This window comes from Oxyura jamaicensis, chromosome 7, assembly GCF_011077185.1.
Source record: "Oxyura jamaicensis isolate SHBP4307 breed ruddy duck chromosome 7, BPBGC_Ojam_1.0, whole genome shotgun sequence".
In the NCBI taxonomy this organism is placed as follows: domain Eukaryota; kingdom Metazoa; phylum Chordata; class Aves; order Anseriformes; family Anatidae; genus Oxyura; species Oxyura jamaicensis.
In genome coordinates, this window is record NC_048899.1 from 8,945,974 (window position 1) to 8,972,347 (window position 26,374).

Here is a 26,374-nt window from a genome sequence, read left to right on the forward strand (position 1 = left end):
GTGGTAAGTGTAATCAACCTGACAGTATAAATTTTCTTCCATTTTACACTTACTTTCCCCCCACCTTCCTTTTCCACATCCCTCCACTCTCCTTTTTTTTTTCACGCAGGCGACAGAAGGCCAGAGAAAGGCAACAGAAATTGTTGGCTGAATTTGCTTCAAGGCAGAAAAGCTTCATGGAAACTGCCATGGATGTTGGTAAGCTTTTGCGTTGTTGATTACTGTATATTTTTTTCATGCAAGTATTAATGGTTTTATTCACAGTTAAAAACAAACAAAAAGCCACGCAAACTCTACCACTGCACTAAAGAATTATGTAGCTTAGCCATGTTTTCTAGAGCAGATAATACTGAACGTGTAATTGTTAAGGAATGAGCTAAATGATCTTGAAAGTACTTAAGAACAGCACATTATCTGAAGGAAATAATATTTTTTTCTTAGTACATGGTAGATGATGTGATTACATTTTGTGTTGTGTTCTAAAGTATTTACTTTTTAAATTAAAAAACTTCTGTAGTCTGTCTCTTCAAGATTGCATTTAATTTAAGATTTCACCATAGAGCATCAAATTTTAATATGGCAAAGGTTTTGCATTTTTAGTTATCGTATAGAATTGAGGCAAGCAAAATTTTCAGATGATTGTAGTTGCTCTGAGTGATGATGCTGTAGTCTGTGTCATTTGCAGGCTATACAGCGGAATCAGTATTATTCTTGAGCATATGTTCTTTCATATTTTGCTGTATGGAAACCTATAACCTTGATTAGCTTACTTGTGTTTAACTGAGGAATCAAAACTACTTTTGTCTGGATTAATTAATTGAAAACTAGCACTTTTTGAAAGATCTGAAAAAGCAGGAATCTTTTCTTTTTTCCTCAGCTTTCCTCCTCTGTAATATGGACATGTTCCATTGGGAAAACGTGAGAACACATAACTGTTTTCTGGACATAGCACTTCAAAAATTTCATAATAGTTTCCTCCTGACTGCATAGACTGTCCATTTTTTGCTCCGTTACCTTCTACATATGCTCTGTAACAACTGAACAACCTAGATGATTGTGGTTCTGTGAACTGCTTTGCCATTCAAGCTTGCTTGGATGTAATTAAGTGAAAATTACCAATAGTTACCTCAACGAACTGGAATGGAACAGAATCCACTATTCTGTCTCTAGCTGTTTGACTGCAGGACAAATGTAAAAAGTAGAAAAATAAACCAAGTAACATTGTACTAAGAACAGTAGATAGAGCTCTTGAAGTACTTGAGGAGAATGGCTAGTGAGTGGAAGTGTTGTTACATAGTCACACACTGTCAACTCCATAGGCCTTGTAGGCTGCTAGTGTACCTGCTTCTATATTTGTGTTTTGAGAGTGTTTTTCTCAGTGTGAACCTATTGTTTGTCTATCATAATGTGGAATTTCATGCAAGACATTTTGGAAACGTTGCTGCCTTTCAGGCTGAACTTGTGAAGAACAAAAATAAATCCCTCTGCTTCAGGTTAATGGTGGCCTTTAACAAACTGCAGTGATATTTGTAATGATATGTGTATCTAAGTTTTATAAACATGAAATATTTTGATTCATTCCAGGCGAGCTACAAAGCTGTTTAATCAAATATAAGTTAATGAAAAAAAGTAATTTGGTTAATTTGTGCATTGTAAATATTAAAATATTTTGATTTCTGTTTATAGTTTTGCTGTATCTGAAGTGCCCAATGTGATAATTTTTGGGGCATGCCTTTTGATGAACTTGCAGTACCATCTTTTTGTTTCTTTCCTATCACATGCAGTAGCAGCAGGACATCATTTTGTCCTTCAAGCAAATGCTCCTTAGTTAATTTTTAAAAAGGAGTGAACAGTTCTAATGCAAGGTGACATACATTTCCTAATTCTCAATCTTCTGAACCCAGATAGAAAAATAAATTAAGTACTGATCTCCTGAGAATACATATGCTGGGTCAGGAGAGAGGCTATTAGCATACTAATGGTCCCTTTGATGCTAGGGGGTCACTCTGAAACACAATGTGTACAGCAGGAAGTACGTTGACTACAGTCGGAGGTTGTAAACTATATTTATCATGTTTAGACACCTTTACGCAGCCCTTTGGGTTTTGAGATTTTGCTGAGTAGGGGAAAGAAGGGGAGTGAATCATACCCTTAAACTAGGGAGAGTACAAAATAGGAAAAAAAAAAAAAAAAAGGCAGCAACGCAGTCTGTAATAAAATGGAGATTTTAGCAGACTGATCTGTAGTAGGTAGGAGGTAGCAAATGCTGGGATTTTGTAAATTCAGGTCTTTTGCTCCTATTAGTACAAATCTAATCCAAGAACTAGATAATAAACTTCTTCTAAAACCCATGGGAGCAGTGGAGTGTTTGGCACTACTCTAGCTTTCTGTCTCAGTTTAAATATTTTCATCCTTTAGTGATTTGAACTTTGTTGCTCTTAATGAGGTTCATATTTATCCAGATATCTGAATTAATTCCCAGGGGCAAAGAAAACTCCTAGAACACTGTAAGGCTGTGGGGTTTGCTCTGACAGCAGACAAACCTCAGGAAAGAAACTTGAACTGATATCAGTATGCTGTGTTGTTATTGTGCGTTTCCAATTCACTCCTTCAGAGGCATTGATGTCATTAGGGCAAGTGTGGGTGAAACCATTTAGGTAAAACTCTGACTCCCCAAAGATTTAAAACTGTGAGCATCTTTGGTTGCTTTCCAAAGAGCGATTAACATAAAATACACTTGCTGTCTTATATGACTGCTGGCTGGCAGGTAAAGCCAGGCTTTGGCCTAGCAGCCAGAAGCTCATTAGTCCTCCTTGCTCCTGTTACCAGTACCCGCTTTCTGAATCTCCAGAGACGTGTTGAGATATCTTGTTTTGTGTGACAACTGTTTTCTTGCAGAAGAGAACGGCAGGCTCCTGCAAAACCTGCTTGAAAGGTGGAAGGTTAATATGCCCCCAAACCGGTATCATTTAAAAATAGCTGTCAGAGGGTTCCTTTTGTTCTCAACAGGGCGATGTTCTAAGATGTAACATTAGCCTTCTGATTGTTGGCATGTAGAAGTAGGTCATGTAGCAAGTGAGCCAGGGTCTGCTGCTTCCACAGGAGCTCCATGGAGACAAAACTTGGAAGGCAAGATGAGCAGGCCTAGAATGGCAAGATTGAGAAGATCGCTATATGTGGAGTTTTCTTCACTTTTTTTTTCCCCACACTGCCACTGATCTATTTTTACCTCAGGAGTTATGCTGTCAGAAGGAAGCTGAAAACTAGTTTAAGCCAGTAATCATGGTTTGCAGCAGTCCATTCAAAAAGAACTTTTTTTTTTTTTTTAGTCTATAATTTCTTGGAGGTTTTTAAATCTTTTCCTATTTCTTTTACCCATGCATTTTGTGTAGGTTGACTTTTTTTTTTTTTTTTGCCATCTCTGGAGGAAATCATTTATTAGGAAGTCCTCCTTGGTGCTAGAAATCTAGCTCCTATGAAATTTTACTGTTCGCTAAAGTCACCTAGCACTAGATGTAGCTGTGAAGGAAGGATCTATTTGGTCATTGAATTCTGAAATTAGCTTGGTTTTGATTTGTCTGCACATAGGAAATAGTGTGTCTGAACTATATACTTCTAAATTGATTGGAAGTACCTTTTAAATACTAAGATCTTTCTTTCATTAGAATATGGATTTCATGATGAATGAATGATATTTTATCAGTAGAATGCTAGCAGATATTAAGGACTTCTGCTGAATTGTTCAAAATGAGATTGCTGCACACTATTCTCTTCCTATGCTTACTAAAAATATTGAATGGTTGCGTATTTTGTTTCATTGACATAATTTTAGAAAACTATAAAGACAGGAGCTCTGTGGTCACGTCATGTATTTCAGATATCCAGGCTTATGTGAGTATGCATTACACAATTATGAGGTGATGTTAAATATGAAAAACAGCTTTAATGTAACAGGAGGAAGTAAACAATTGCAGCTCGGTTTTCTGCTTGCTTGGACTTTTGCAATGAAAAAATGTTTGCAGTTGATGCAATTTGCTTTTTTGTTCATTGTTCATCTGACTGCCACTAGATGGTGATAGATGTGTACAATATTAACAGCTGTAGGTCAAGGAAGATTGTAGTTCATTTTCATATGACCCTCAATAACTGACTCAGAAATCAATACTTACTAAAACAGTGTAATTTTGGTTCTGCCTTGTGAGTGAGAACATCGCATGGATTCTTTCATGGCAAAGAAAGATGCTGCCTTGAATCCAGCTCATCTTTCTCGTAGCGGCAGGCCTCCTTTTCTGAGCTTGCTGCGGGCTTACAGAAGAGAGTATTCCTAAAACCATTTCTGCATGAGGACTCTTGATACGCTTCAGGTTTTTGGGTTCTCTATCCAGCACCTTGGCCTACTTAAGGAGATAAAGGGCACATCTGAAGGTCAGGAGGCGGTGTTCTTCTTTTGATAATTCATCTTCTAAGATGAGTTATCAACAGAAGCAAAGCACCCTTATATCCTAGAGTAGGAGTTTGAGTGTATGTGTTCCTGAGCACTTAGGAGAGGATCATTTAGTCCCGTGGTTCTTCCAAAACAAGAAAAAATAATTCTTAGCTTTATTTCTAGATTTATTTTTTTCAGCGGACAGCATCTCAAGTGGATTTTGGCACAGCCTATTCCTGCACAGACTGCAGAAATGATTATAAATGCTGTACTTTTCTCCTGCTGTGCATGAAATTTCTCCTGAATTTAGCTTAAGAAATCAGTAGTGTGTGAAAACTGTTAAGTAAAGAATTTTCATTTTATCTTCAGAAAAAATCTAGCTTCACTTAGCATTGACTGTAACGTAACCTGACTGAACACAGCCCTGTAAAACCTGCTGTAGCTGATCCTGTTTTGGGTGAGGTGGTTTGGACTAGGTGATCTCTAGAGGTTCCTGCCAACCTCAGCCGTTCATTCTGTGATATTGAATCAGATGTAGAAATAACTTAAAATTCCTTCTCTTTTGTTTAACATCCTCCCCTCCCCCTGCCTCCAAAAAATACTACTGCTACTTGTCATGTGAACAAAGTTGCATCAGTTGTAATTGCTTCAGTGCTTTTAGCATTTCGGTCTGTGTAACCAGGAAATTATAATGTGGACCACTGGAAAAACAGATCTCAGATACTACTTTGTTATCATTAATCTTAAATTATACATTACATTTTATATAGAATATCAGAAGAGTGCTTTGTTAATGCACCCCAAATGTTTAAGACTGTCCAAGTTTCATACAAAAAAAATAATTTGCATGTTTTCTTAAACTACATTTATGTTCAAAAGGACTGCATTACATACTGCTCGTTGATAAGACAGACTACTAGTAGTATTTTTTTAAACTCAGTGGAAGGATGTATGTGTGATATAGAAGAACCAAGGTGGAGAAGTGTCAAGTATATAAATAAAATACATATACTGAAACAGGTACTTCCAGGTTAACATAAATGTTGAAACATGTACTGTTGATTCGTATACAACTTACAGGGTATAGCCTGAAGGCATCTTGGTCTTTAAGGTAGTTTGTCTAAAGGGAGTTCATTTGACATATTCTCAATTTGGCAGTTAGACCTGCATGCTAGGATTGATACTACTGTTTAATTCATTCATCTTGTCTCATCATCTTTCAAATTATTTTCTATTTCTTCAGACTTACTCTGGCAATAAGTAGAAGGAAAATGTTAGTTACCAGCATCTGGATTCATATTCATTACCATTCATCCCTACATATTCTGAGTTTTCAGTACCATATCTAACAAAATAGAAGTTGCTTCTTATCTTTATTCATGTTTTAAAAAGATGAAATTTAATACAGAACTCAAACTAAACATTTAATTCCACCAGAAATAGTTTTGAATATGGGAAAACATGTACTTCCTTGTATAGATGTCTTTATTCTTGAAGCAGCAAGGTTAGTTTCAAGTGACTTTCAATATTTTTGTTCTAGATTTGGTTCTAGAGAAATGATTTTGACATGTTCTTCACTACATCAGTGCAATTGGATTTCTTGCACTTTGTATAATGTTGGTTTTCTTATCCATTTTTAGAATCGCCAGATGCTGATATTGCCATGGAGATAGCTACATCAGAACAGCATGTTTCTGAGGCGATATATGATTGTGTGATTTGTGGGCAAAGTGGTCCTTCTACTGAAGACAGACCTACAGGGCTAGTTGTACTATTACAAGCATCTTCAGGTATGAATGTGACTTGTTAGATAAGCAGTGTTTCTACAGCTTTTATTATGCATGCATAAATATTGTTCAGTTTCATGGAGCATGGAAAGAGAATGGAAGTCCTCTTTTGCCGTATGGATGGTCTGCCTTGAGGCTCATCTGTAGATCCGAGGATACTGGGAAATTTTAAATGTTTGGGAGAAGAGCGAACAGTTTAATTCCTCGCTGTTGTAGTTTATTTTTTAAAGGTAGCACATATGCAGACCTGCAGGAAAATGGATATTAGAAAAAAGAGAAAATAAAATAGCTCTGTGTTTGTATACAAAAGCACTCTTCAGAATTTAGTTTTATTTTTATTTTTTACTGTTTAATATTAACAGAACATACTATAGTTACAAACCAGAATTTGCTGCTTGTTTTCTTCATGCTTCAGCATATTGTTTTTCTTGCTTGCTTCTTTTCTGTATACAGTGTTGGGACAATGCCGCAATAGCACTGAGCCAAAGAAACTGCCAACTACTGAGGAGGAGCAGATATACTCTAGGGATACCTGTGCAGCACTGCATGATGTGAGGCTTTCAACCTTACAGCGATACTTTAAAGATGTAAGTATTTCATTTGAATAGTACTACCATTTATGAAGTGAGGTGTGTGAAAAGGTAAAGGAAATTACAATGTAAGAGTCCTCCTCCTGGTTTAATTTCTACTTTTAGCAGTTTGTTGTATTGCCGTAGTTACAAAGTATTTACATTTTATAGGGTCCTTATTTTTAAATAGTGTCTGGCAGTTACGTTTTTAGCATAGGCAAATAGTATATCTACAGAATGTATATTTGATAAATACCTATGCAGATCTTGTCTAAAAGAGGATATTTCACAAATCAGTGTGACCACACAATTGAGATGTGCTTTTCCTGTCTTAGGTATTACTTTCAAAACACCAGCTTTCTTGCGGCCATTCTGTGGACTCAATCTTACCAAGAACTGCTTACTACAAGAAACCAAGAATTACTCTTGGTTAAAAGTATTTCAGTGGCAGAGAGGAAGTAGAAAGAGTAGTTTTGACCTGTAATTGTTTCTGAACAACCACAGAGAAAGTGAAGATGAGTGGATGGGAATGAGGGGCCAGCAGAAGACTTGATCCTTTTCTGCTATATCCTAAACTCTGTACAAAATGACTGAAGTTCAAATTTACTTCCATTGATATATTATTGTCTGTATTGCAGTTCTGTTAGCTGTTCCAAGCAGAGTTTTGTATTGCTTCACAAAACTAAAAGCAATACATTACAGCTTTTCATATTTAATTTTGAGAGCCAATTCTTTTGGTTTAACAGGACTCACTCACTGTTAGACCTTTATGGGAATGATGTCTGATAGTTTCCCTGCTACAGTATAAAACAGTTGTGTAAGATGATACAAATCTGTTCCCAGAAATTATCCTGGGGGAGGAGGAAATGTGTCCCGTGACCCTAGATTTGTGTCTATAGATTAGTCCCAGGTGACATACTAACTCTTAGGCAGATTTACCAAATAACCAGCATTTAGAAACTTACATATTGGCTTTGAAGAGGAGAAGGGGAAAAAGATTTTTTACTCAGAAATAGTTGCTAGCTTTCTCAGTCTGTGATAGTTAAAACTTGCCAAGTTTTTCTTTTTGGCATTGATGGCATTAGACATTGTTTCTATGAAGCTGTCCTCAGTTAACCTAGAATGTTTTTTTATTTATATGGATATTTGCCTAAAAATAAGTAGCACACTTTATTTACAGGGTATTTGTATAACATCTCAGTTTGTCATGCTGAGAAAGTGTCAAGTCTGTGTCGGTAATGTATACCCATGTTTGTTCCCCATTGTTAGTGAACGTTACTTCCTACTGAATAGATTAAACGTACTGAAGTAATACCGTAGCTTTATTGGCATCCTTCAAATGGAAGACATTCCAAGCAAACTGTTAACTCAAAAGCTTGATCTTACTTACTTTTCCATTTCTGTATGGTAACACTACCAACAGACTAGTCTAAAATATACTAGAATGCAATGAGCAAATGCATCCAGCTTTTAAGACTTCCAATCCTGATTCAACCATTAGCTGAATTAGCTATTTCTGATTTCAAGTTTCCAGGTCAACACTGTGCTAAAAAAAAAAAAAATCTCTGCTTGAAAGAACTAATCCTTAAATTTCTTTTTGGCATAAAAATGGAAACATCTGCTCATGTCTTGAGTGGCTTGTTCAGCTGAGCTAAGCAATAAGAAGTCCTTTTTGTTTATCTACTGTGTCCTTCCCAGTAAGAGTCGTTCCTCTAACAACAGATTTCAGGAGGCAAGAGAATAATTTCACTCAGATGTGAAAATTTTAAGTTGTGGAACACCATCAGTTAATTGTTAATTCTTGATCATGGGGGTGTGTACGTGGAATATCAAAAAGTACTATGCTCTATGCAGTCTGAGCAAAACAGGCCAATTTTTTTCCAAAACGGTTACTTTTGCATGTTCCTAACCGAAATATGACATTTCCCGCCAGTCACGGAATATTTTTTTTCCCATTGAGGGAATAATCACTTAAATAGATAACTTTTCATCTGCATAAGTTATTTCTACAGTATGTCTTTTAGATAGAACGCAAATAAAATTTTTTCTAATCTTAAAATGAGTTTTGGTAAATACCTTGTAACCCCTGTATATTTAGTTCTTTGTTTTTCTTACTTGTTCTGGACTTTTGCTTTTTTTTTTTTTTTTTTTTTTTAGAGTTCCTGCCTTCAAGCAGTGTCAATAGGCTGGGAAGGAGGTGTTTATGTACAAACCTGTGGTCACACTTTGCACATAGATTGTCATAAATCTTACATGGAGTCTTTACGGGTAAGTAAAACAAAGATCATCATTTTACTTGGATTTTAACTGTTCTCAATAGAATCCATTGGATTTATATTGTTCAATTCAGGGAAAGAAAGATTGGGTACTTAAGTTTTGCATCAATGGATAAGATATTTTTATGATGATTCTGAAATGTAGATATTGGATCTTACCACACTGTGACATTATTAGCAGAAGTGTTTCATCTTCAGTTATTCTGATTTATCAGGAAAAAAATTACCATTATTACAAAAATCATTAATTTTCTTTTTCCTGTCATACATATTCAGGGAAATAATTTCTTACGTTTTTTATTTCTATTTCATAGATTGCTATTTTGATGTTTAATTTGCATTAGAAGCTACTGAGGAATGTATTTTAAAAACATGAGTTTGGTTAATTTCAAACATGAATTTTCATATTAGGAAAGTTAGATTTTTATTACTAGGAAATTACTTCTATGTATATGGTTTTAAAACAGTTTATTAGTTAAACCTCAGAAGTTGTTGGTTGGAACAGACATTCATGTTTTTGTATGGTCTGAGGAAAATGGGTTCATGTTTCCATTGATGTTGCTGGCCTTCTGCACCCCCCTCAACCTCTTTTTGCAGCCCCATTATGGATCTTCTCAGTGACACCCTAGAACATTACAATTAGCTCTGCAGTCATAGGAAGTGATCAGATTAAGCAATTGTTATTTTCTGTAGTATTTAGTCTTTATTTTATTACACTAAATGATAACTTTTTTTGTTTGATAAGAAATTTGCTTTGTGGTAATTCTTTAGTTTTATTTTTTCATGTTTGTTTTTCTTAGAAAAATTATGAACAATGTTCTGTAGTTGTAGTGTTAGTGTTATTCATGCTGTGAAACCCTGTGAGGAACTGGTAGCTGGGCCACCTTTATTGGATTCAATGATGAATTTTTCTTTTCTATTTAAATGTAACGATACTTTTAGGGTTAATTATGCCATCAAAATAACTAAGTAAAATCTGGGCTTTCACTGTAGAGTGTCAATTTATGGAATATTAGAAAAATAACATTTTGCATCATATAGGTACTGAATTCCCTTTCCTGGTGGCTTCTCACTTAAACAGCCAATAAATTATTATTCTGTCGCATTCAAATCTTGAAGATTTCTAGATTACAACAATTTTTATTGGTTATTAGTGTACAATAATTTTGACAATTTCTAGCATTCCTAGTACCAAAATAATTTATATAGACTTGTGTTCATCTGAATTAAACATTTATTTTTATTTAAACATTTATTTTTATGTAATACAATCAGAGATCAACAACCAGAAGAGTATGCGTAAGTTTACCAGGACCCTTGGGGCTATTCACAACACTGAAACAAGGTCATTTGCCAGTAACGGGACTACTCTGAAGGTGGCCCCACTTCCCAAACAGATGCTTCCAAGTCCATTTTCTGATCCTTTGTGGTAAAGAGGAAGAAATAAGCTTTTTGTATTAATTTTCTTTTTTTTTTTTTTTTTTGTCATGCTGCCCTCCAGTGGCTACTTGATTAGGTTTCTTGGCCTGTACCTTTGAGAAATATCTTTGAGTTATTTTTCATGACTGAAAATAAAACTACCTTTTGACAAATGAAAGTTGCTACTAAGGGAATCTCAAACAATGGGAATTAATGGAGACAGCACATGTGAAATGTTCAGAATACCACATTGAAGTGTTTTGTAGTTTGTTATGGTGATATTGTAGACAATGAAGAGTACTTTAAATTAGAAATTTGTGAGTAGTTGAATTTGAGGGTTGTTATTACAACAACCTGTAGTGAAAAAGCTGTAGTGAAAAAGCTCTAGCTACTAACTTGAGTGGAAAATTTTTCTTTCTTTACAGTTTTTAGTTTTAGAATTTTAATTGATACACCCAAAACCAAAACTAAAAAGTCTAATCTTTGGCAAATTTCATCTATACTTTCTTTGTTTTCTTTTAGAATGACCAGGTCCTCCAGGGTTTTTCAGTCGACAAAGGAGAATTTACCTGTCCCCTCTGTAGGCAGTTTGCTAACAGTGTTCTTCCTTGTTATCCTGGAAACAACATGGAAAGAAGCCTTTGGCAAAGTCATAGTAACAAGTGTATGCAAGATCTTGTACAGGAGGTGGAAGATCTTCAAGAACAGCTGGGAACTTTCCCAGTAAGCATCAGTGTAAGGCAGAAAGATCCTTGTTAATTTGCCTCTACCTTTCAGTTTTTACATTATATTGCATTTGTGACCTCTTAGAAACTCGACAGCATGGAAAACTTCGTTTTCTTTTGATAAGGAAAATAGCATTTTATTGTTTAATCAAAATATTTTAAATACTTACAGCATTTATTCAAGTGCCTGTTAAAAATAAGACATAAAAAGCTATGAAAAAATGTGATTCATATAATTTTTTTTGAGTACGTTTTCACTTCTTTCCATAGTAATTTACATAGAATTGAGTCATGTAATATTAAATTCATGCATCATTTCATCACAATGTGAAAACACCAATATCCTTCTAACTGGAAGCTATTTAAAGAATATCTATTATGAACACTTGGATATGGTTTATTTGTTGTGTTTGGTATGCAGTGTAGTGGATGCTCCCGTATTGCAAAGTTTTGTGAGGTCTCTTTGAATCATGGAATTAACTTTGTTAATATTGTTAGCCTTTCTTGTCTTGATGGAGATGTTATATTCAGATACTTATGCAATGTAGATACATTCTAAAATAATGCAAGTTCAAGAATCTCACTGCTTGCACTATTCTGAACAAATCAGAATAACAAAACATTCTGGGAGACAGAATATTAACATTTAATGCATATTTTTTCATAATTGCGAATGTTTCTGTAAATATGAAAGTAGTACACTTTGTGATCAGCTATTGCATTTCTTCAGGTAGAATTAAGTAATCTTTTGTCTTTGTTCATAGTCTGAAACCAATCTCAGTAAAGAAATGGAATCTGTAATGAAAGACATAAAAAGTACCACACAGAAGAAATACACAGATTACAGCAAGAGTCCTGGATCACCTGACAATGATTTTCTGTTTATGTATTCGGTAGCCAGGTGAGAATTTTTCTTAGATTGTATGATTTTGGTTATCGCTAATGGTATTACCACATAAGTTTTCCTGTTTTCCTTTTTTTTTTTTTTTTAAATTAAAATTGTATCATGTCCTCTCTAAAAAGTGCTTTCTGAGCACTTAGTATATCAAGGTTGTATTTTCTGATTTTTATATGCGGGCATATGTTAGATGGAATGACGTGCCTCTCAGTTCATTTATGCAGCAGTGTATGAAAACCTGGAGAACATCTTGTGTGCTGTTTATCTAGTTCTATTCTTTACCCAATGCTTTGCTTTCTATATATCAAAATTTTATGTTGAATTTATTTTCTACCTTCCTTTCCCAAACTGTTAAATCTTCTCTGCCGTTATTTAGCAGAATTAGTTTATTTCTGTATCATATTTTTTTTAATCACATGGTGTTTTTAATCTCTCCATTATATGTTAGTCTTGCTTACTTAATTGGGGATCACAGAAGGAGCCTTTCCTGTATCAGCAGCTGGGGATCTCTTTTTATATATATATTTTTTTAAGTGTCAAAAATACTAGCATTTTTTCTGTGATATGTGAGTCCAGATTATTGCTGTCAGTGTCAGAGCAAACATAGCCAAGAAAAGGAGACAGTCCCTCCCTCTGTCTCTGTAGCATTCATTTTAAGATGCTCTGAAACATAAAACTGTTTGGATTTACTATAATATACTACAATACGAGGTTTTCCCATAAGAAGATGCTGAAATACTCATTAAGCAACTAATTTTCAAAACCCTTAATACATGAGCTCTGCAGGGAAGATGGTGACCGCAGAGAAAGCGCAAGCATGAAAGTGATATAATCCAGGAGCATTTTTCACATTTTTTCCATAAACCCTGTTTGCAGAGTGTCTTTACTACGTAAGTGGTAGAAGTGTTCAAGCCTAGGCTCGGCAGGGCTTTGGATAATCAAATCTGAGGCTCAGCTTTTGACAGAAGGTTGGACCATATGATCTCCAGAGTTCCCTTCCAACTTAGATTATTGTATAATTCTGTTAGCAGAAGCTTTATCTGTATTCTGTAAGAGCATCTTAACAGAGCCTTGATTTAAGAAGAGCAATTAAATTATATACATAGCAAGAGAGAAGATTATTCTGGAATAATTTAAGTGATATATTGTATATAAGAGTAAATGTTGAGATTTGGGGCAATTAGGTACTTGGTCAATACTATTTAATATTCTTCATAAAATACGAAGGACTCAAAATTAAAATTTCCTGTATAAAAGTATGATCACTTGCAACAGTAACTTCACAAGCCATTTAAGGTATAAAAATTCTGTTATAATAGATTTCTGAGTGTAATGTTACATATGTTAACTAAGCATATTTTAAATATAAATCTATTTTATGATTTTTGTATGCATATCATAGGCCCAAGACATTGTTTTTCTTCCAAGAGCTAAAAACACATCAAACCAGAACAGTGTTTCCTTGCTTCTTGTAGTGCTGGGGTCAATTTATCATTTGGATTAAGATGTTTCCTGTATTCAATGTGAAATCTTGTTAGGTCAGACTACTGTCAGCTGTTTTCCGTTTATCCTTGTATGAAGAATTTCAGGTGTTGGATGCACCCTTCCACATTGTTACTGCAACTTGTAAGATCACTTATGAGTATGCCTGGCAAATCTTCTACAAAATGGTTAACTTCTCTTGTCTTTTAATTCAGCAATACAGATTTACATACTTTAAGTACTTGATAGTTGCATAAGAACTAAAGAAGTTGAAATTTTTTAAACCTCTGAAGACAGGCTAAGACAGTTTGCATATATGGCAATAAATCTAAGTGAGCTGGTTTAAAAAAAAAATCTTTGTATAATCTTTGTATAACTTTTGTTTGTTTCATTTAAGTATCCAAACAATGGACTATCCACAATGGTACTTTCAAATCACAGACTGAAGTAACTTAATTTCTAGGAGCTCTTCCTGTTTTTCAGTCTGTTTCTTACTTATTTCCATCCATAGTTCTTTTTGAGGTAATAGTATTTTGGTGTTCCTTACCAATCAATTCACCTCTGAGTGCCTGTAATTTCATGTACTCTGAAACATTCCATAGTCTTTGGTCAGACCATCTGCAGCTGTTAATTTTTTTCCTGGTATTTAATATAACACTGGTAGTGGTCAAAGTCAGCAGTGCATACTTAAATAAACATTTGAATGTAATCTAATGACATTTTTATTGACCCCCATATATTTGCAAGTGAATTAATTTAAAACACTGTTAATCTTCTTTTATTATAAGTTGTGTTCCATTTGCGATCAGAAGCTGGCATCTTGTGCAGTCTTCCCAAAGATGCTATTTTGGAGGCCAGCTTTGAAGTAGATTTCTGCTTGTTGAACTGGGTGTACTACTGGTTAAACAAGATAGAGGCACTTGCAGCTGCTTATCCTTTCTGCTTCAGGAAAACAGGACCTTGCTGCCCGTTCTTTGGTTTTGCTACCCTGGGCAGATGTCATTGGTAACAGAGGAAAGAAATTACAAGGGAACTCTCCACTAGTTAATGGGAGAGTTAGCCCCGTCTGCTTTCATTGCAGAAGAGGAATTCAGTGTCTTGGCATTTTGATTTATGTGCACAGCTGGAGCAGCAGCTCCTTAGCTACCTGCCCCTTTCGTTAGCATCAGACCTTGTTAAAGTCATACCCTTCTACTCATCCTTCCTTGTCTTTGCTGACATTTTTGTTATTAGTATAGTGTCATTCACAGATCTTGTGTGCTTCTAATAGCTTCATAGTAATTCATAACTTTGACTGTCATTTGTGGTAGCTGGTAGGATGTTTCTGTGTTGCATGGCAATAGGTCTCTTGCTTTGTTGGCTGTGTCATCAATGTCTATGTTTTTTGGAGTCAGCTCCGTATAAACCGATCAAAGAACCATGTGGTCTTTCTCTTCCAGTCTGTCTCAATATGTGTTTTTTCACATATAAGTTGTCTTTGTCAGGTGAAGTGGGTAAGATGGTGGTGTTTAACATGATTTTTCTGTCCTGTTAGAATGAGGAGGTCCATCCAAATATGTTCTCTTTCTGCAGAAGGCTTTGATTTTTTACTTTCTCATACTCTGTCCTGGTAAGAGTTCTGAGAAACTGGCAGTATCCACGCACCCCGGTATGTTTCCCCGATACGTTCCTTCTTTCATGAAAGCCCACAAAAAGGCATGAAGTACAGCAGTTTTTAATCAGGATTCAGTACAAGTGAACAAAATCCATCTTCTCATTTTTTTCCTGTGGGTGTAGAAGATAAAGCCAGTGTTCTACAAAATTCGTTACTCCAATGAATGGCACAAAGATTTTTAGATAAAGGAAAAAGTCACTTATATAGATTTTCTTTCTGCTTCTCTTTTCTTCATGTTGAGGGGGCTGAGATAGAACAGTGGAACACAGAGTGGTGTCTGCAAGTATCCTTTGCTATCAGATGCCCCAAGTTTTTCTGCATTGAGAGAATAGACAGTGAGAGCTCTGCTTTCCTTCAGCAGGGGCTAGGTGGAACTCAAGGGTTTTTATCAGATCCCAAGGCAGAAGGGAGCTTGAATAGGGAGGAGAAATGCAAGTCCTTTGGAAAGACAATTAGAGCTGTACCTGGTGTGGAACAACTTCATAAGGACAAGTATTCCAGTGTCACAGAAGATGCTTTCCCTTCTGTGTGCTATTCCACCAAGGCTTAGGTGTGTTTTGAAGGAGCTGTCTTAAAGGAAAAGGCTAATATTTAGCTTTTCAAAAAAGCTGAACTAATAAGCTGCTGACTTTAAGAAGCCTGGGGCAATGAAGAAGTGTGGGAAGGGAGAATTAGTATGTTAAGTGAGAGAGTATGTTTCTAGAAATCTTTCTCCATACATTAACTCTGGTGAAGAGTGCATCAAGAAGAGGTTTTGTTGTTTTTTTCAGGATTCTGAGCTTTGTTTTGTAAAATTGTATATATGTCTTGGTAAAAGGGAAGTTGAACGCTCTGGATCTAAAATTACTCTTAGATTTAAATCAAAAGCACCTACCTTAATGTCTTACTTCTCTTAGTTTTAATAGGAGGCTGCCATTAATTTTGTTCTCCAAATTAGTTATCAGAAGGTTTGTAGAAATAAAATATACTGGTTTCATTTATATTCCCATGATGAACTAGCACATGCTGATCTACAGTTGCTATTTTGTCCACTAATATGAAATCCCTATCCCTGCTTCTTTGCTGGTAGATTTTTAGAAGTTCAGTGAGCACTGCAAATCGCCTGAAGAGTGGAAAATTCCCCTGTCACACAGATGCCCTTATCAGCAGCAACCAGATGGAGCTCTGAGCAGGCACATTATCAATGTTAAATTGCTTTTTTTCTGAGCAGAGAGGATTAAAGCATTCCTTCAGAAATGGGTGGCATAAGCTGAAAACTTAAGGACAGTAATATTCTGAAATGTTACTATTTTAGAAGCATATGAAAGTATCTTGACAAACAATGCATATCAAAACCATTATTCTTTCAAACTGATGGAGCTGAAATTTTAAAGAAATATTCTATTTTGAAGAAAATAGTCATCCTGTAGTTTCTTCTTGCTTACATAAATTACATGCATAAAACTCTAGAATAGATTTCAATATGTATTCAGTCATGTTATATTGAAATTAAAATTGTATGATTTTAGTTGAAGGACTAAGTATGTTTGGACTGAGCTTTGCAGTTTGTATTAAAGTAGCAAAATCATGTTTCAGAATAATACAATTATTCCTTTATTTTAATTAAAGGAATATATGTTGATTTGTTAAAACAGCCTCTCGGAGAGCATAAAGTAAATTGTTTGCTCCAAGTCTTGGGGGTAAAAGATAACACAGTACTGCAACATCCAATTCCAAAACCAAACAAAGCTATCAAATGTGGCCTAAGCAATTGGCACCTGACTATCAGATTACAATAATACAAAGAAAGCAATCATCAGTGTGGTGTGTAGAGATTTAATGACACAATTCCTGTTTCATACTAATGAGCTGCAGTGAATACCAGTGTTCCATTCAGAATTAACCTCTCAGGCTTTTCTTAACTAACTTATCAATAAAGGTCATTGCTTCCATTATAACTTAAACTAGTTTCATACTTGATGACTTGATGGCATACATTGTACTATCTCTTTGTTTAAAGAAAACAAAAGCACTGCCATTGTGGTATGTATGGCACTCTTTTTAGACTTATCTGAAATGTAGCCAAGCTGTACGTTGACATCTTTAGATTTGCACATAAATTCCCTTATTATCAAGGAGTTGTGTGCATACAGAAAAATGCTTCTGAATTAACATTTATTTATTCTTCAGTCACAATCGTAGTTACTCTCTTAATATAGTACTTAATAATCAAACCATTTTAAATCACATGTGTCAGTATCTTGGTAATGTTTGCTTTATCCTTGGTCATATTTTGGCAGTACCTCACGCTAAAGATGAGCTTACAGCTTTCTTTCATTTAGTGTACACTGGGAGTTTATGGTGACTGTCATGTCTATAGAAGCTTGAACAATGCTATTCCATTCAAAACGCTCATGTCTTTCATGCAGAACAAACTTGGAACTTGAGCTTGTCCATCGAGGAGGCAATTTATGTTCAGGAGGTGCAAGCACAGCTGGAAAAAGATCATGTTTAAGTAAGTTTTATTTTATGGAGTACGATATAAATTATTAGCAGACTGAATGAAGTTGTCTGTTTTTAACATTTTCTAAAAAAATATCATTTTTTTTCTTTTAAGAACCTTTCTTCTGCTATAATGGATCTTTATTTTTTGTTACAATTTGAGAAATCTCAAGTCTAATTTCCATTAGTTATTCATTAGAGCAATTCATATAATGAGTATAATATACTTAGTAATTGTCATAGTGTCCATGTAATGTTTTCAATACTTTCATCTTTTTGTGAGTAAATCTATTGAGAATTTTAATGGTAAAACAGAATTTGTGGACATACAGAAAAGCTTTGTTCACCTTGGCTGTTGCTATTAATAGTAAAGGAATTCTGTGTTTCTGAGTACTCTTGTAGCTTATGATAACAGCAGATTTGTAAGCATGGGACCAATTCACGTCCACTAGCTCTAATTTTCCTACCTCTTTAACTGCAAAATTCTGACTTTTTTTTTGGTAGAAACTCAAATCCTCATCGTTCTTAAAGATGGAATATGTGGCAAATAAAGCATTTATAGTTGATAGATGTGCTTTTTTTCTTAACGTAAAATCTTTTAGTGTGATATAGACTGTTAAGAATAGACACTTCCTTTTGTAAAGAAAAATTGGAAAGCCTGCCAGAATACTACTACTAATAATGCTTGTTTGAATTGAGCTTATGCTGCTGCAGCAGTAGTAGATTCAGTACTAAAAATGTCAGAAAACTTGGGCCCATCTCTGCCTTTTTTGTATATTATCCATGGGCAATGCTTTTCTCATCATTTGAGATGAGCCACGAAATAATCCCATCACGTGCTATGTTGCCCATGTCTGTTCTATGGTAAGAGCCTTCTGTTACTGCCAGGAAAGGTAAGTTCATTTTATTTAATTCAAGTGCTGTGATTGATTTCTGAAAAATTGTTTTACACCCTACTGCACATTGTGTCCCCCCACCATCATTACATACCCTCTCCAAGCTAAGTAAAATACCTGAATAACGCATGTGTTTAGTGCACTGCTAGGTCACTATTTGCAAATTTGAAGCATATAACAGAATCAAGGCTGTACTGGTAATTTCTACTTGTATTATGATTTACTTTGAATTGTATGCTTACAGACATTTTCTCTCTGAATTTCAGCCACTTACTGCATGCATTACTTATTTTACAGGCATTTTATTTGAAAGACTATGATGAACAGTTTAGGGCAGAGAAAATTTTAAGTGAAAAAACTTACAATGACAACGCACGTGACAGTATACCCCTATTTTCACATAGCCATACTGGCTTTTAGTAGCCATGCAAGATCTGTATGTCTTGATATTTCAAAGTTTAGAACTGTATCTGTAATCTCTAAGGTCATATTTCTATTTTCTAGTTTTTCAAAGACAGGAGTTTACAGTTTCTCCTTGTGATTTTTTTTGCTGATGATAGAAGTGGAATAAAATACATTCCTTACAGCTTAACACACTGAAATGTTTGATGCCATACCAGTATGAAATTCGTTGCGTGTGCCTATTTAAGAGCTTAATATAGACATATACATATATACACACATATATAGGATAAAATAATGGGTTTATTTTTGTTGTTTGTTTTTGTTTTCCCTGAAATCACCAAATAATGTCATCACTGTTGGAAGAAAATGACTTGGCAGAGAATGGTTGAACCACCAGAGAGCTAGTCAGTTTCCTCAGCATGTCTCTAGTTCCATTGTTTCTAGTTGAAGCATAACAGTTAACACCAACAGAGGAATTACCACAAAGTTTAATAAATAAATTCCATTAAGCCAGGGCACAGTAGGTGACTATTTTTTTGTGTGTAAAACATTATTATACTCACCATACCATCCTTTCAACATCACATTGCATAAAGTAGGACTCCAAAATACTTAAGATGTGATTTTGAAAGAAATAGACCTTTTGCTGATAACCAGTGAAAAGATAAGTCGGTATTCTAGATATATATCCCTCAGGTCTTGAAATGCATGTAGGACTTATTAATCATTAGAGAAACTTTTTTTTTTTGAGAATTACCAAATTGGAAATGATGCATGTATAGAGAATGTATCTTCGCTGGAGAATTGCATTATGGTGCATTGTAACTTTGACAAGACAAGAAAACTTAAGTCCTGTTTAAATTCATATATCATACTTAATTTCCAGCACTTCTACTGTTTTGCCAGTAACTCTATATGTATCTTTGAAAATAAACCACCTTGTCTGTTCATCAGAATAAATCACTTTCTACAAGTTTAGTTTGTTCCAGTAAAAGATAGGTGTTCCTCACATTTGAAAAATATGGAAATAGTATTCGTAATGAAGCTTTAAATAAAGTTGTACAAACTATTGGTTTTAATGTGTATTTACAAAATTTAAAAAGCTTATGAAATACTTCTTCAGTGATATAGGGAAGAATGTGCGGAAGTTTTATACAGGGTACCTCTTACTTTTGCAAACCAAAAGGGCTTGATTAAAATCAGTTACCTGCTAGCTTATTTTAAGCTAGCTTAAATCCAGTTTAAGCTGGATTTTAATACTGTTTGTTGTGGTAATGGAGGGCGTCTTCTGATACCAGCAATTCCATTTTTATAACTCCGTTAGTTGCCAATGTCAAGAGTGAAATAACCCAGGAAAGAAGAATTAGTTTTAAATCCTCATCTTCAGAATTTGTACACAGAAGAACTTTTTTTCCCCATGATCTGATTCAAGTATTTCCCTATACTACAACTTGAATGATCTTTTTTAAATGCAATAACATTTCTTGATTGTTTATACTTTGTTTTGCTTACTATAATATTTGTTTCTTTCTTAAATTGTGTACTTCTGTTTGCTGATTGTGCTATATATGGAAATGGTGCTTTTTCCTCGATCAGTTACATTATTTAAAGGCTTCTAGTACATATCCTCTGATGAAGAGGTAGGGACAACATTTAAAAACGAGGCACTTGCTTTTTTCACGCTTCTGAATAGAGTGATACATTTTCGTATTTAGATCTAAATCAGATCTGTTGGTGTTCTTAATATCTGTCTTACACAAAGAAAAACTGAAGGCAGCCTTTGAAGTGTCCAGGTGAAAGGCACTATGTAAATGTATGTGACATTGCTTTAAACAGTGTGGAGACATAAATGTCATCTATTCATTGTTCAAGTGTTCACATGCTGTTTAGGTACTGTGTTAATATTTTTTTTAATTGTTATGTAGCAAGCTAGTCGTATTTAATCTTGCAATAAAATGGGCTCATTTTTAATGTAAGGTAATGGGGTCCTAGAACAGAGCTGTACTGTTTCCATTTAGTACTAGTAATCTAGTTTTGGACAGTAATCCAAATATGACTATGGCAGAATTACTTTTCCAGATATAGAGCGGGGTTTGTTTCAACAAGGCAGTTACATCATTGAGTCTCCTTCATTGCCTCTTCCATGTAGTTGCATTTATAAGGAAAAAAAATAGTAGCTCTTTAGACAGATAGATTGTATAATATATTTTACTCTTTCTATAGTCATTTATTTTTCCAAGCGGTATTCCTGTTTTTTGTAGTTTTCACTTAAAATGTAACTACTACTTCATCACCTTGTGCAGTGAGGAAGGAATGGCTTAAAAATTTCCCGCCCTCTCTAGACATGCGTACTGTTTTCTTAGTCTCATTTCTATGCATTGACACCGCTTTTGTTTTTATTTGCAAATGTCGCTCATTTCACATATAGCAAAAGTAACCCAAGATATATCCTGTTTTAGTTTTCCTTATGAGATAATGAGGTGTGTCTCTTGTGATTAAGCACACCAGTCTGTATTAGTCTTGTAAGAACTGTGAAGTTTGGTGATTAGATACAGCAGAAAACAGAGTGTGTTGTCCCAGGTGAGCTGTTACAGCAGCAAGCATCAGTGGAGGCAGTGGGAACAAATAGGTCAAGAGCTGTTTTAGTAGATTGAACCATGAGGGCAGCTGCTCTTGGGAAGTAAAATTAAGAATGATTAATGTAGCTGTTAGCGTCAGTGCTAGAGTCTGTGTGACAAGAATGCTGAAGGAAATTTGGCTGTAAAATTGCCATTTTAAGGCTTAAAGGTGTGTGTGTGTACTACACAGGATGCAACCATAAAGGCAGTCCTATTTATATATTTATAAAAACATACAATAATTGTTCAGGTCTTACTTCTGTTTTATAAAGTTTGAGATGTGATGATTTGTTTCCTGTTTTTGTTGCTCTGTATTTATAGAGCAGCTTCAGAACACAATATTAAGGCTGAACAATTAGTATTTCTCGTTACCATTTATGCCTATTTCTGTTTAATTTGTGTATAAATACTCTTTTTGTGATGGTTGCTCTAGTAACCTTGCAATAGTGAGTGAACAGTTCCATGGTATTTAAAGGTTGTCCATAATGAATATATAAATTCAATAATGAATTTATAATCTAGTCCTTTTAACTTCTAATTCTCTGTTGTTGCTTTTTCTTTTTCTTAGTTTTTTCCTTTTTCTCTTTGCCATGCAGATAGTTGGTTTGTTTCTCCTTCAGGAAGGATTAAATACCCCATCACCATGTCCTCTTGCTCCAGCTTCCCTGTGTGGAGCTCCTTATCTTCACACTCCCTATAGCTAGCAGAGTCTGGCTTTTTGGCATCAAGTGCGTTAACTGGAAAATACATTTGCTTACAAGTGGACATTAAAAAAAAAAAAAGCATTTGAGACTCATGTAACCTGGCCTTAAATAGTGTCCAGCACGGTCATACCTTCGGTGATGTTATGAGAAGCCATATTGCCATATGGTTCCACTGATGTGGTATGAGAAGCCAATGAGAAGCTGTTCCACTGATTTTTTTTTTTCCTTCTTCTGTACATTTTAAGCCTGTATTTTGCATTTGTAGATTTGTAGTGTTGTAATCTGTCTAGATGATGTTAGTACCAGTTTAATCAGCGCTCTTAGTGTTTTTGTGAGCACAGAGTTTTCCTGGCTTGAAGCATTTTCTAAGCTCTTCATGCTGTTGTTTTTGTACATATATGTTCCCTTGGTATCAAGTTTTTCAACCACCTTGGTTGTTGAAACAGAGGCAGACGTTACAATACACACAAGTATGGTTCATTCCTGTAGGAAGTGATGAATGGGAAGATGCTGTCAGCAGGTCTTTGCAACCACTGTTGATAAGTAGACTATGTAAAAGCTCTATAACGAGGAAAAAATCTGTTTCCTTATTAACAATCAACTCCCATCTGCTTCTGTCAAGTGTTTTTTGTTGTGATCTACACTTCTGCATAGATGCAGCAGGCTTATGAGTGAAGAAGAGCATAAGGTCTTGAAAGAGTCTGTTAAGATCTTCATGCAGCAGTTGAGACAAGGATGTTTTGCATTCCACTTGTGGTTAACTGCTGAATTACTGCTTTGTAATCCTATGACATTCTGAACATGAATACTAATTTCTAGATTTAGAAAAGGTTGGATCAAAGTAGGAAAGTGGAGATGTTCATGACACCAGTATGTGTTATTACATCCTTCTAAAACATAAATATAAGACTGGAGAATAAACGTCATCTAAACTTTTGCAAGCAAAACCAAGCCAGCCAGTTCCTTATTTTTTTTTGTCATAATTATTGCAGCACAATGTTGTACATTGTTGAAGTGGCATTAATAACGGACAAATCCTGTAATTTAAATCTTGTTAATTTGGGATTTTACTTTATGGTCAACAGACTGTAAAAAAATAATAATAAAAAATAAAAGGCAGCAAGAAACATGTAGAAATTCGAGATTGCTTTGGCAAAGACCACACCAAGATACTAGTAGTGAGACCAAAACTTGCAGCTGCATAAAACTTCCTGAATTACTCCTTTTGTCAGTTCAGCACAGCAATTTTATAAATGCTGGCATTCATTTATCAAATCCATATCTGGTCATCTCTCTGAGTTTAGTTTTCTTTTGTGTTGTGCATATCAGGATTGACATGAAAAGAGCTGTGAAATCAACTTCTTTATAGACTCCTGCGTTATGCACCCAAGGATAGCAGAAGGTTTTTGAGAGCTTTGTCAACATCTGTAAAATCAGTGTGCCTTAATAATGAAAATACTGAGCAATTCATCTACAGGTGCTAGTGCAGGCTGTGGGGTTATGTAGACAAAACACCAACTAACTTTTGATTTCTTATGAGAGTGGAAGCAGTAGAATGCTTCCTCTAATAGCTTTAATCCCAATGCAAAGATAGTGTCTTATGCTTTGAGCTGCTCTTTTTAAAGTACTGATTCTGATATAGTTCATTGCTCCTCTCACGGCAGTGATAACCCTGGGAAGTAGAGCTGGTATAGAAAGAGCTGGAAAAAAAACGTACCAGGAGCAGAAGTGTATGGAACAATAGATTTATTTTTCTATTTATAGAACTGGAATTAAGAAAGGCTAATATAAATCAAAGCTAAAGCTACTGTCTAAATGCTAATCTGTATGATTCTATTAAGCATTTTAGTGAAGCTTGGCATGTATTGTGTGAAAACAAGGGCTATCTAAGTAAGGAGAATGGAGACTGCTGCTTCAATGTAGGTAATGTTTGAGTCATATGAGTCATATGAAAGCCAGTAATAATCCAGGTCATTTATATAGCCTGTCTCAAATATTATGCAAGTATTAGGAGAGATGGACCATAATAAAATTCTTTTTGCTATTTGCTTCTCACGATCTTCTCTGTAATTCTAATTTTGCTGTGTTTTCATAACTACCAATCTGTAATTTGGATGCTGCTGTGCTTTTTAAAATGACTCACCTTCTACCAAATTTTGATAAGAATATTCTTGTGAAGACTGAGCCAGTTCCTGTCTTTCCCACTTAGGAAGATCCTTGACATAAAGATGCTGTGAATGTGGAGGATGCCTAGGGTTATGGCCTTCCTTTCTGGTCTTCAGAAGACTGGACAGGGTTGTGTGGGGGCCATTGTCGTGTTAATGTTTTACTTTAATTTGCTTAAAGAAAGAAAGAAAGAAAGTGTATTTTAAAGCTTGTGAATGGCATAACCCCCAAAGGGAGGAAGCTCTATTACTTTGCTTCCATTTCAGAAAGATATATTCACATAAATAAGCAGGCAGAGAACCTCTGGTGTTTTTTTGCCCCATGGCAGATTTCTGCCAGTCTCACAAGCATGAGTGCTAGAAGTAAAAACCACAAGCACTTCAAGTTGCCAGTTCTAAATTCTCGGTGCTCCGGTGATTTTCTTTGCTTTCCTCAAAAGATCCATAGTAGCAGTAAATGTAAGGTACAGCTGTGGAGTTTACATCTCAGTTTAAAAGAAAGAAAGAAGTCTGTGACAAAATGAGAGCATGCATTTAGGTACTTACCATGGAGTAAACTAGCATGAACTTAAAACACGCTATAACTTCTCTGTGTATTCTTGCTGGACATGTCCTCGTGCCATAACTGTAATGTAAAGTAGAAAAGTGTTTGTGAAGAAATAGACCTTTGAATAGACCTTTGTTTTCCTCTGCCTAGATCTGTTTCTGGTAATGTTGAGTCTTCTCAGAAATAAGACTATTGAAGCAATAGACAAATCATAACTTTTACTATCTCTGAAAGTGACACCATCAGGTGACTTCTGTTGCAGTGTTCCCATTAGGGGGCAATGTTATTCCTTTGTTACCCAGGGTTTAGAAACAAGCATGGCTGTGCTACACTGACTTAGAGAATATCTTAATATTTTTAAGTCAAGGCATATAATCTATTTTGAAAAAGGTCACCATATCTTACTACCTACTACCTGGCTTCACATTTACATGCTATATGTGTCTTGTAAAGCAGTGACAGCTGCTTTCATCACCCACAAAAACACCATTTTACTAACCTGAATTCTTCTGTTCAGGTTCAGGTATGTTAGAATGTGTCTTGACTCCACAAATATTTCATGCTTGGAGATTACAAATAGATTCTCTAGTGCTAGGATTTGATACTTGCCTGCTTCATTTTGTATTAATAAAGTCTCAGGAAAATAGCTATCAAAGGAACAGAGGGTTAATTAATTATGCTAAGCTTTTCTTTTTTTTGCATAGTTGCCCATTTCTGTTGAAGCTAGGAGCAGTTCAGAAAAAAGCTGACATTCTGTTTAGTAGCAGGGAGGCAAGAGGGAAGGAGTGGATGCTTGCATGACTCTCATTCTAAACAAAAATAAATGAAGCAGTATGGTTTTATGAAACATTGGTATATTTTCAGGCTTTTGAAGTCTGTCAGCAAAGCAATGTTTTGCTAGAGTCTCTTGCCAGGAGAAAAGATGACTTATTTTGTCCTCATTGACTGTTTTTATTCAGAAAGCAGGTGACAGCAATCAATTCCAGTGCCATCTACATCTCCAATTATTATACAAACCCCAGGAGCTAATTACAGCCCTCAGGCTCTGATAGTCAGCTGACTTCATCATGCGACTTTTTTGGCCACTGTGTACCTCTGAGTAATTGTCTATTTATGGAAAATAAATTAATAGCTGCTATTTCTACTTAAAAGAGAGGACCTGTGAGTGAATGTGTAGGTTGAGCAAGTGGGTTGTAGAGATGGGAGAGAGATTGAGTAGGAGGTGAAGGGATCAGTTGAAAGAATAAGAGTCTTAAAGAAAGAAAGGGAAAAAGGGGGGTGGGGAGCAAAATATTAAGGAAATATGTTAAAATAAAAAGGGG

At 35.2% G+C, this 26,374-nt stretch overlaps 1 protein-coding gene and 1 long non-coding RNA gene across 7 annotated transcripts in view; one reads left to right on the forward strand and one right to left on the reverse strand.

Moving 5' to 3' along the window:
• Nucleotides 1-26,374, forward strand: part of UBR3 (ubiquitin protein ligase E3 component n-recognin 3) — a 104,208-nt gene that overhangs the window by 52,636 nt on the left and 25,198 nt on the right. For 4 of the 6 annotated variants that reach the window (XM_035330973.1, XM_035330977.1, XM_035330975.1 and 1 more), the window contains 7 exons: nucleotides 110-198; nucleotides 6,067-6,216; nucleotides 6,667-6,800; nucleotides 8,940-9,050; nucleotides 11,000-11,212; nucleotides 11,967-12,103; nucleotides 17,645-17,730. In XM_035330973.1, the coding sequence (XP_035186864.1) occupies nucleotides 110-198; nucleotides 6,067-6,216; nucleotides 6,667-6,800; nucleotides 8,940-9,050; nucleotides 11,000-11,212; nucleotides 11,967-12,103; nucleotides 17,645-17,730 (920 nt within the window). The remainder of the gene's footprint in view (nucleotides 1-109; nucleotides 199-6,066; nucleotides 6,217-6,666; nucleotides 6,801-8,939; nucleotides 9,051-10,999; nucleotides 11,213-11,966; nucleotides 12,104-17,644; nucleotides 17,731-26,374) is intronic. The other 2 variants (XM_035330974.1, XM_035330976.1) reach the window with 1 other exon arrangement.
• Nucleotides 24,632-26,374, reverse strand: part of LOC118169594 — a 30,773-nt gene continuing 29,030 nt past the window's right edge. Inside the window, exon 3 of the long non-coding RNA XR_004752189.1 lies at nucleotides 24,632-24,679. This is a non-coding gene — a long non-coding RNA (uncharacterized LOC118169594). The remainder of the gene's footprint in view (nucleotides 24,680-26,374) is intronic.